Source organism: Podarcis cretensis, assembly GCF_951804945.1.
Source record: "Podarcis cretensis genome assembly, chromosome: 4".
NCBI lineage: Eukaryota > Metazoa > Chordata > Lepidosauria > Squamata > Lacertidae > Podarcis > Podarcis cretensis.
In genome coordinates this window covers 80,825,697-80,835,910 of record NC_137173.1, presented here as the reverse complement: position 1 = coordinate 80,835,910, position 10,214 = coordinate 80,825,697, and the positions used below count along the sequence as shown (strand labels likewise).

General features: G+C 42.2%; 1 protein-coding gene across 1 annotated transcript in view; it reads left to right on the top strand.

The window, feature by feature from the left end:
- The first annotated feature begins 6,151 nt into the window (after positions 1 to 6,151).
- Positions 6,152 to 10,214, top strand: part of LOC307213918 (uncharacterized protein) — a 33,526-nt gene continuing 29,463 nt past the window's right edge. Inside the window, exons 1-2 of the mRNA XM_079972149.1 lie at positions 6,152 to 6,915; positions 9,487 to 9,647. Of these exons, the coding sequence (XP_079828275.1) occupies positions 6,759 to 6,915; positions 9,487 to 9,647 (318 nt within the window). The 5' untranslated portion in view covers positions 6,152 to 6,758. The remainder of the gene's footprint in view (positions 6,916 to 9,486; positions 9,648 to 10,214) is intronic.

Sequence of the window (10,214 nt, the reverse complement as noted above, 5' to 3'; positions counted from 1 at the left end):
ATCCATGGCAAGTCAGGATTGAATTTGCTAAAGTGTACATTGCAGATGGAAAGGGACTTGGTGGATAGCATTGGATAGACTGTTGAAGGCAGTGCTTTTTTCTGGGGGTATGCATACCCCCAAAATTTTGTGAATCTAAGTTTGGCCTCATTGAGGGGCAGTATTTCAATATGAGTAGAAAAGTGAGAGTACCCCTAAACATTTTTTTAAAGAAAAAAAAAGCACTGGTTGCAGGCATCAGGCAAAATTATTTCAAGCCTTCTAACCAATTGTGATGTGTTTTAACAAATTCTGGCAGAAAGGGGTTCTAAATAATAAGGGGGGTTTCCCTTTCATGCACATCCTCTCCCTCAGCTTGGGTTGACGATTCAATACTATTCAAATGGCAATCTTGCAGACCCAGCAATGAGCGCAAACAGAGCGCAAATAATGTCTCTTGCAAAGGGCCTGAGGTTAGCCTCACTCAGATGGCTCTCTTCATTCCAAGCTGCCTGTTGAAGGGCAGCCAATAAGCTCTCTATTACAGCTTTTAAATGGCTTTTGCACATTGAACATGGAAAGGATGCAAACCTTTAGCTAGTGGGTCTGTTTGGTTTTCTGTTTGCCTGGTAATCTTAGGCCAAGTAGAGGCTAGTGCTGGATGTTTAAGAGGAAATGCTTCGAATTTGTGGCCACCCTACTTTCAGCAATCTGGTTGCTGGAACATGCAGGAAGGCATCTTTACTGACCCATTTTCATTGGCAGCCATGGGGTGGGGTGGGGGGGAGAGACTGGCTTAGGATCCCAGTGCTCTGAAGGCAGCCCTGTACAGGGAAGTTTTTTTATGTTTGATGTTTTACTGTGTTTGATGTTTTGATTTGCTGGAAGCTAGCCAGAGTGGCTGAGGCAACCCAGTCAGATGGGCAGCATATAAAAAATGAAATTGTTGTTGTTATGGCAGTCGGCAGGGAGAAGGTATAGTATGCTGTTTTCCAGATTTAAATGCCCCTCTCTGTTGCTGTTCTGTCAAACCAGCAGTGGTTTTTCCTGATAAGGCTACGCATCTGTATCTGTTTTAATAGGGGAAATGACATGATCTGATTACACTGGGCAACAATTTTTTACTTTTTGAATGTTGTCTAGATTTCTACAACTGATTTAGGGTATTTTTGCACTGCTGAATCAGGAAATGGCATCCGTTTCTCTCCATCAGGTCAGGTTTCCTGTAAACTGAATGGTGGGCATTGATAAAGGTAAGTACACGTAAATTGCATGTTGCTTCACCATTTTTCAAACTTCAGGGCTTGAACTTCCGTTTCTTGGAACTCCTGGAATGCTCAGCGGCACGGAGGTCTCTCTTCAGAGTCCAACAGTAGTCAGCCGTCATGACTACGTCCCAGCGACCCTGATACCTGGTCTCCATCTCTTTCATGTCCTGATGGAATCTCTCCCCTTGCTCGTCACTCATTGAACCCAGGTTCTCAGGAAACCGGTCCATATGTGAAAATAGGTAGTGCATCTTGACGCTCATGTTGCAGCCCAGGTTTCTGAAAGCAGTCAGCATGCTGTTGACAAGTTCTGCGTAGTTTCTGGCCTTATTGTTGCCAAGAAAGTTCTTCACTACCAGAACAAATGCCTTCCACGCTTCCAGTTCCACTTCGTTCATTGAGTTTCCGAACTCTGGATCTCTGATGAGCTGACGGATCTGAGGACCATCAAAGATGCCAGCTTTCAACTTCTCCATGGTCAATCCTGGAAAAGCCTGGCACAAGTAAGTGAAGCAGTCACCATCCTTGTCCAGAGCCTTGGTGAACTGCTTGATTAGGCCGAGCTTGATGTGCAGCGGTGGGAAGAGTATTCTGTCTCTGTCCACCAGAGGGTTGTTGATGACGTTCCTTTCTTTGCAAGGCACCAATTCCTCCCGCACTGGCCAGTCCTTCTTCATGTAATGCTGAGCACGGTCCCTACTATCCCACATGCACAGAAAACATGGGTACTTGGTGAAGCCAGACTGTTGTCCCAACAAAAAGTTCACCATCTTCAGGTCAACACAAATAAACCACTTATGCTGATCATAACCAATTTTCTCCAGCACATACTTCACCGCTTCATAGTTCTCCTTCAGTGTACTCGAGTGAGCCAGGGGTATAGAGGCAAACTGGTTGTCGTTGTGTAGCAGAACACATTTCAGTGATCGCTTGCTGCTGTCAATGAACAGTCTCCAATCTTTGGGTTCATACTGTGGCACTCCAAGCTTGAGCAGAAGCTGCGCAATATCTGCACAGTACACCAAGTCCTTCTCTTCCGAGAAAAAACGGAGGTACTCTTGATGCCTGTTGTGGAAGAAGCTGATGCGAGCCCTGTCAGACAGGAGGTTTTTTTCCTTCAATCTGGATGCCAACAGTTCGGCAAAGTCCATTGACAAGCTGAGGTCGCGAACTAGATCATTCAACTCCTTTTGGGAAAATGGATGTGGAGCATCATCTTCAAGAACCACTTCTTCTTCTTCATGTCCTTCAACACTGGGGGCATCTTCATCACTAATGTCAGGAAGTTCTCCGAAGATAGGCACTGGAATTTCATCACAGTGAGCTACAAGACGACGTGCTGATTGAAGATCAGGATACTTCGTGGGGCGGCTGCCCCATTAACTTAGTTTTGATCCCCCAACTTTATGCTTTGCTGGACCAATTTATGGAAGATTTCGAGGTTTTATGACTTCAAACTGATCCCTTTTCGACATAATCACCCAGAACTATCGGACCTGAATACTTCTTGTCATTAAAATAATCATTTCCAATCAAAACAATTATCTGACAAGGCATTTTACCCCCACCAACTTCTTCTAAAATGCTCCACACAAGCGTACATGTGAACAAAAACGTAAAAAAAGACATGTGGCCATAGCTCAAAAACTTGACCTGATTGAGCAAAACCAATGTGATTTTTGGATTCAGCGCATCAGATTCATCCTAAATCAGCTGAAAAAACGCAGACAACAAATTTGTTGTTGACCAGTGTTATTATTATTACTACTACTTTTAATAAATAAAAACTGTCAGCATATTGTTATCCCAATCCAGTTCATGTTCTGCCAGATAGCTGCTGTCGGGAGACCCTAATTGTATATTGTTTGCATGGAATCTAATTTGGTCCTTGAAGAAGTGGTTTGCAACCTGCATAGACTTCTGCCATCATCTCTATAATATCTCAGATGAAGAAAAAACAATGACCACTGCCACTATAACATTTCTCAATTCTCTTAACCCTACGGTCTCCAAAACTTCCTCTCGTCTCCTCTCTTGCAGAAATTCCCTCCCTCCCACTTCCTTTGTGCATTGTATTTTTAACCACCAATATCACAGACTAAACCCACAGTATTCTGCCACTGTATCCCAAGTTACTGCAGTACATTATAGAACTCCCATGTTGAGGCATGTTTATATTACCACTTGCTCCACATCCAATGCACTCTCACTGCTAGTTTTTTGAAACCACATTCACATAGCATTAGTCACAATTCATATCGACCCTGTCGTTTCTTGACAAATACTGCTGTATGGTGGATTTTTCTCTTACACCAACTTCAATCTGACTAGAAAACTGGATGTGAAGTAAGTGGTAATGTGGACATTTGAGGCAGCCATCACAGCTTGTGCAGATCACAGCTTCATGGATAAGAGTTGACAGTAGGGTTGCAGGGTGCAGAAACACCCCCCAAAAAAGGTTTCTGTGTGTGTGGTGAAGAAATCCCCCTTTCTACCTCTTGATGTGAACAATTCTGTGCTAATCTGTCTGGAAACACAGTGGAGAAGAATAACCTCACTCCATTTTAAGCCACTGTTGTCAACATAACCTTGCACTGTAGCTATCTCCTGCACATTACAAATACGCTCCTTGTCCCAACTTTAGGAAGCGTAGCCATGTTAATCTGTTTAGCAGCAAAATCAGCAAGGTACCAAAGCATCTTAAAGACAAGCGGATGAAAGATTGCATAACCTTTTGTGGACTAACGTTAACTTCATTTGGGGAGGGGAGGAGATACTCCTGGTACCAGACAACCAAAGCATAGTCTGTACTTAACATTGCCTGGTGCAAGGAATGTATTTCGTACCAGGAATAGGAATTTGAGATAAGGAAAGGCCAGTTCATACTGTACTGTCCACCTAGAAAATTCCAGTAGTAGAATGGAAACATTCTTTGGTTTATGTTTCATTAGAACTGTAGAACAAATCTAAGGATTAATCAATCATTTGATAAAATCAAAAGTGCATAGGTATTGCGGGGTTTGTGTTAGAGGATCTGCAATGAATACAAAAAAAAACCAAGCGTCTATGTTTTCCAAGGACAGTGCCAGATTTACAGAAGCTGTCTCTGTTTCTGGTTTGATCCCATAATGTCCCACTTTTCCTTAGGACGTCCCTATATTTATCAGGAAAATGTTGGAGGGTATGGAGTTATGTGACGACCCCCCCCCCCGACATAACAGCCCTGCATAGGGAAGGTTTTTTTTAATGTTTAATGCTCTATTGTGTTTTTATATATGTTGGAAATCACCCCAAGTGACTGGTGAAACCCAATCAGATTTGTGGGGTATTATTATTATTATTATTATTGAATATTATTATTATTGAATTCCTATTTCCATCAGAGAAATGTTGGAGCATATCTCATCATCACAAAATTGCAAGGTTCAAAAATACTGTCCAGGTAGGTCCCCCACATCTGACCACCAAGAAAGACACATTGATGACCCAGTTAGTTATAATGGTGATACAGAAATACAAGTACAAATTGGGATTGTTTTTATTATTGGCAGCCCCTCATTTCCTCCTAGATTAAGGTGACAGCATTCACCAAGCAGCATTCACCAAGGTCAGTGCCAGACCCTGTTGAAAATGGGCTCCCCAAAATTCACCGTCCTATTTATGAGTGGCAAAATGAGGGAGGCGGTGAAGATTCTCCAAATATTCCTGGGGGAGGGACGGGTGGCAGAATTATCCCAACAGTTTCAGTATGACTGAAAAAAAAGAAATTTCTACACACACACATACACAAGCGCCTCTCGGTGAAACTATAATTAGTTTGTAGCAGAGGACAAAGGAAGCTTATGGCCTAAGAAAGGACTGGAAGGAGTAAGGCCAAATAGGGGAAGGAAAGCAGTGATGCCCTCGTGAGGCACACCCTTTTTGTCCATTTCTTAACAGACCTGCCCAACCCCTTCCATGTGCTAGGCCTGGGCTTGCTTGTTTTTATGCCTACGCTGGCAGAGCAGACTCCCCACTGCAAAAGCTCAGCCCCAATGAATAATAATAATAATAATAATAATAATAATAATAATAATATCTTTATTGTCATTGCCGCCTCTCGGGGACAACGAAATTACTTGGCTGCTCCATCCACCCAGGTAGGGCACTCCACACAAAATCAAAACAACTATAAAAACACTAATTAAAACAATACAATACAATGAATGGAGAGCAGCAGGGCCAGTCGTCTGGGAATGCAGTGGAGAGGCAAAAGTGAAGGAGCCACTCTTCCCCCTTCACAAGAAGGTGACATGACTGGGCCGGAGCTGGAGTCCCACCCAAATCTGAAGTGTTTTTGGTGGAGACATGCGAGAGGCCTTCCCAGGGCTGTATACCATATTTCCTGTGGGGAGGCCACATGCTTGCTTTCCTTTTGTGAGGAGGCTTGTTTTATCTTTCTCATTTGCCGCCTAAGAGGTTTTAACGGTTTGGTGTCCTGCGATTTTCTTAAGACTCTTCTAATTTTACTTTACATACAGTGCCAGATTACCAAATAGGCCCTGCGATCAAACGCATCAAAACAATAACTGATTTGATCCCGAGAGGAAAATGCAATTGAGTATTAGGATTATTATTATTATTATTATTAATTTATTATCTATACCCCACCCATCTGGCTGAGTTTCCTCAGCCACTCTGGGCGGCTCCCAATCAAGTGTTAAAAACAGTACAGCATTAAATATTAAAAACTTCCCTAAACAGGGCTGCCTTCAGATGTATTTTAAAGATAGGATAGCTGCCTATTTCCTTCACATCTGAAGGGAGGGTGTTCCACAGGGTGGGTGCCACTACCGAGAAGGCCCTCTGTCTGGATATATATTCAACTTCCTAGGATTTAATTCCAGCACCGTTTACACACTTTAGATACTTTTATTTTCTTCATTGTGTTTCGCTGGTTCTGTTGTCAGCTGGCTTTCACACTGTGTAGAAAAGCAGGCCTTTACTCAGGGGTAGGAAAACTAATGGTCAGAGGCTGAATGCAGCTTTCCAGGACACAGCCCTCGACCCTCTTCCTAGGCCATTCAGTCCCCTACCCAGTCCACACACTCTTTTCCCACACGAAAACCCTCAGCGGTCGGGCTCTGCAGTCTCCTCAACTGCTTTTTTTTCTGGCTGGAATGTGTCCTCGAACTACGACAAAACCTCTTTTTGAAGAATTGAGAGATACGTATGGGATGTTCGCGTATGTAGAAATATATTGGCTTTTTGGTGTGCAAAGGCAAGAGTCACACCTGTTGCTCCACAACCTTTGCCCCTCTCCCCACTTTTCACCAGCATGTGGCCCTCAGGAGGTTTCTGATGAGGGACGGCAGCCCTTGGGTTGAAAAAAGTTCCCCCACCCCTGGTATAAACTGAAATAACTGAACTTAAATCTGATCTTTCTTGTTTGTTCATCTTTCCACCCATGAAAATTGGTTTGTTACGGCTTCAGTTTTCTCTCTTCAAGTGTTTCTCTTCCCCCTCCTATGAATGGAGCAATTGCAGCAGAACTTTGGTCACCGCGATCTTGCTGAAATATCAGCACACAATTTGGGACACAAGCATTTTGGTTTCATCATGATTTCCTGTCACTTCAGCATTCTGTTTTTCTTCCTTTTCCTGGTGTATCCGCTTTCACCGGCTGCAGGTATGACTCACAAAAAACTGTCATAATGTATAAAGTTGAAATATTTCCTTTTCTTGTAATTTTCTTATTGAAAGTGCAGGGCATTTTTGAGAAAGGATTCAAAGGCTTCTAAAGCTTCCTAAAACCAAACTGTTTTGTGTGACACAGCTTCTCATGTGATTACCATAATGATTTAGAAAAATCTGCTGCTAAGCTTAATGGTTAACCAAATTCCCCAGTGCCTCACAGATAGATCAAAAACCAGGTTTTAAACTGAGAGGTCAAAAAAGCAGCAAATCTGACCAACTCTTTTTTATGTATTTCTAAAACCACCATTATCAATTATTGCTTCCATGTAGTTTTCTCTTTGTTGGTTATTGTTTTGTTTAAACAGAACCTGTAGAATAATATCATGAAGAGAGAAACCTATATCACTGTGTTGTCTCCACATTCAGGATTTTACCAGTAATTTTACCAAAATTACTGAAAGGTTTTTTTTGGGGGGGAGCAAATTTTCTGGCATTCACAAAGCTAAAGAGGAAGGGCCGTAATCACAAAAAATTGAGATTCTTTACATTTTGTGAATTATTAGTAAACAAGTTGTGTGAACGTTGGCTCAAATAAGTGATATGTGAGTCTAGCTATAGACTAATCTTCTTTACAATCATAATCTATAACTATTCAAACTTATGTATTATTTGTGATACACATCAATTGAAAATAAAGGTTAAGTTATTCTTTACTGGAAGGATAAAATGTGACTAAAGCTAAAGATGGTAAATATTTGTTCCTGGGTTTCTTTTGCTTAATCCAAAAATACAATTTAGTTACTAAACTATTTGAATGCAACATAACAGGAATAATATTTCTTTATAGAGTCAGCTCGTTATTTGACACAGAGTCAGCTTTCAGAGTGCACATTCTTTGTCAGACAGATGTTTGTTTAGGGGGAAAAGAAAAAGAAACCTTGTGAAATATAGATATGCTGGGTTGTATCCGACAAGTCATGCTCAGAGTAGACCCACTGAAATACAGGGACTTGACTTACTTAAGTCCATTTATTTTGGTGGGGCTACTATGAGAATGACTTACTTAACTATCAGTCCCCACTATATTTAAGCCCACTATTCATGACTTTGAATTAATGAAGTAAATTTGAACACTTGCACTCAAGTGAGGAGCTAATCTTAAAAAGATAGACTTGGGGGGAAATTGCATGCTCACAAAGATGCACATGCCTCTTAATTAACAGTTGTTTGGATGCAAGGAGCCATGCAGTCAACTTTGTTAATTTTAATTATATTTCTTGAATGTTTCATTGGAAACTGCGTTCGGATCTGATGGGGAGTAGTTTCTCTGTGGGCTGGACAGAGAGGGTTATTTTGTAACTCAAAAGAAAATTACAATGCCCCATAAGACAATGAACAGTGAAGTATTTTTCTGGCTTGAAGCATTTCTACTAGGACTGTGCTAAGTATTCCTCAATTTTGATGTTTATTTTGAAATTGCTCAAAACAAATTTCACCCACACTGCCCTCAGCCTCATTTCCCCTCACAACTGTTTCTCCTGGTTGGTTGTGGTGATCACATGATGTGTATGAGCAGGGCTTTTTTTCAGTCAAAATGCCCCCAACAGTCAGGGGAGAGACCAGACCACCCTCATCAAAGCCCTGCTGTGCCTCTGGCTCACAAGGAGCCCAAAGGGGACATCCTCTGCAGGGATCCGGAGAAGATCTCTGAAATATACTTGGAGTCAAGTGTGGATTTCATGCTCTTTATTCAGCTCATAGTAGTGAGGAATGAAAGTTCCCCCCAAATATCTGCTTTATATACATTATTTACACAATGGGCCGCACGCGATTGGCTAATTCCGGGATTCTCCTGTAGGCCAATCAGGTTGCGGAATCACTTCCACCTGGAGCTGGATTGAGTGGCTCCTGCGGACCAATCAGACTGCTGAATTCTGAATCCTATTGTTCTAGGACCAATCAGACTGCTGCATTTTGGATCCTATTCAACTCAGCACATAACAGTCTCCTTGTGAACCACAGGTGTAGCAGGGCTTTTCTGAGTCTCTTCAGCCCCCCAACAAACAGCTGACATGTGGGAAAGCTGTGCTTCAGCTGAGCAAGCCCCAGATGCTCTGGCTCACGTGAGCCCGAGAGGCGCAGTGGGGGCTCATTAAGCTGCTCATCTGAGGCATGGAAGGCTCCCCTTGCCTCAGCTGAGCAGCCTCAACATGCCTCTACCTTTTTGTCTTGGAAAAAAGCACAGTTTACCAACATAGCTTTATGATACCCTTGACAAAAGTCATATGGGTTGCTACCACCAGTAAGGTGAAATACAGTAGCAGTGAAAGCAAATGAGGGCAAGAAGGAATTGTTGAGCTGAGAAACGGCAACCTGGAGACCAGGGGACACTGATCCACACAAAATCCCCCCACAGAATGAATTTTATACTCTCCAAAATGGACATACAATACAGTAATCTCGGTTTAGTTCCATTCCCTGCTTTTCTCATCTGTGGAGATATCCCTAATAACTGTGGTTTGCGGAGGCAGAAAGCCAATGATTTGTTTGTTTGTTTTTAAAGTCTTCTTAAAGCATGAGGAAGCAAGCAGTGTGCTACAAAGGAATAAGAGAGCCAACACCATCTTTGAAGAGTTGAAAGTGGGATCGCTGGAACGAGAATGCATGGAAGAGAAATGTTCATTTGAGGAAGCCAGAGAAATCTACAAAGATAGGGAAAGGACTGTAAGTAATGTGAAGTAATGGAAGGGCGTCTTTCCATTTTGATGACATTTGCCAAATCTGTATTAGAATCAATGGTTTATAACAAACTGAACCATGGTTTGACATTACATGAGGAACCACTGGCTTCATGCTTTTCCTCCCTAATCCCCTTGCTCACTCCAATTCCCTTCCAAATCCAAACCAGCAAACTGTGGGTTGTGCTCACCCTCCAAACCAGAACTGCAGACCCTGATTGCAAGTACAAAGTGTAGCTTGCCAATTTGAATGTGATTTGCAACTTCTTGTTTGGAGGAGAATCTGCCAGTTCTGATACTGTATAATAGCAAAAAGGTTCAGTCTGGTTCTTGTGTCTGGTAAAATACCTGTTCTGCCTTTGGTGAGAGATGTTTGGTTTTGGAGATGACTTGTTTTAAATGCATTAGTGGGAGTTGATAGATCTGAGATTCTTCAGTCTTTGCCAGGCCTTGGGGATAGATCTCTGAAGTGCATCATATCTCTTGTACAAACACACGTAAATGTAATAAATGTACATACAGTACATGAACAACATGTGGTGTTCAACGTACC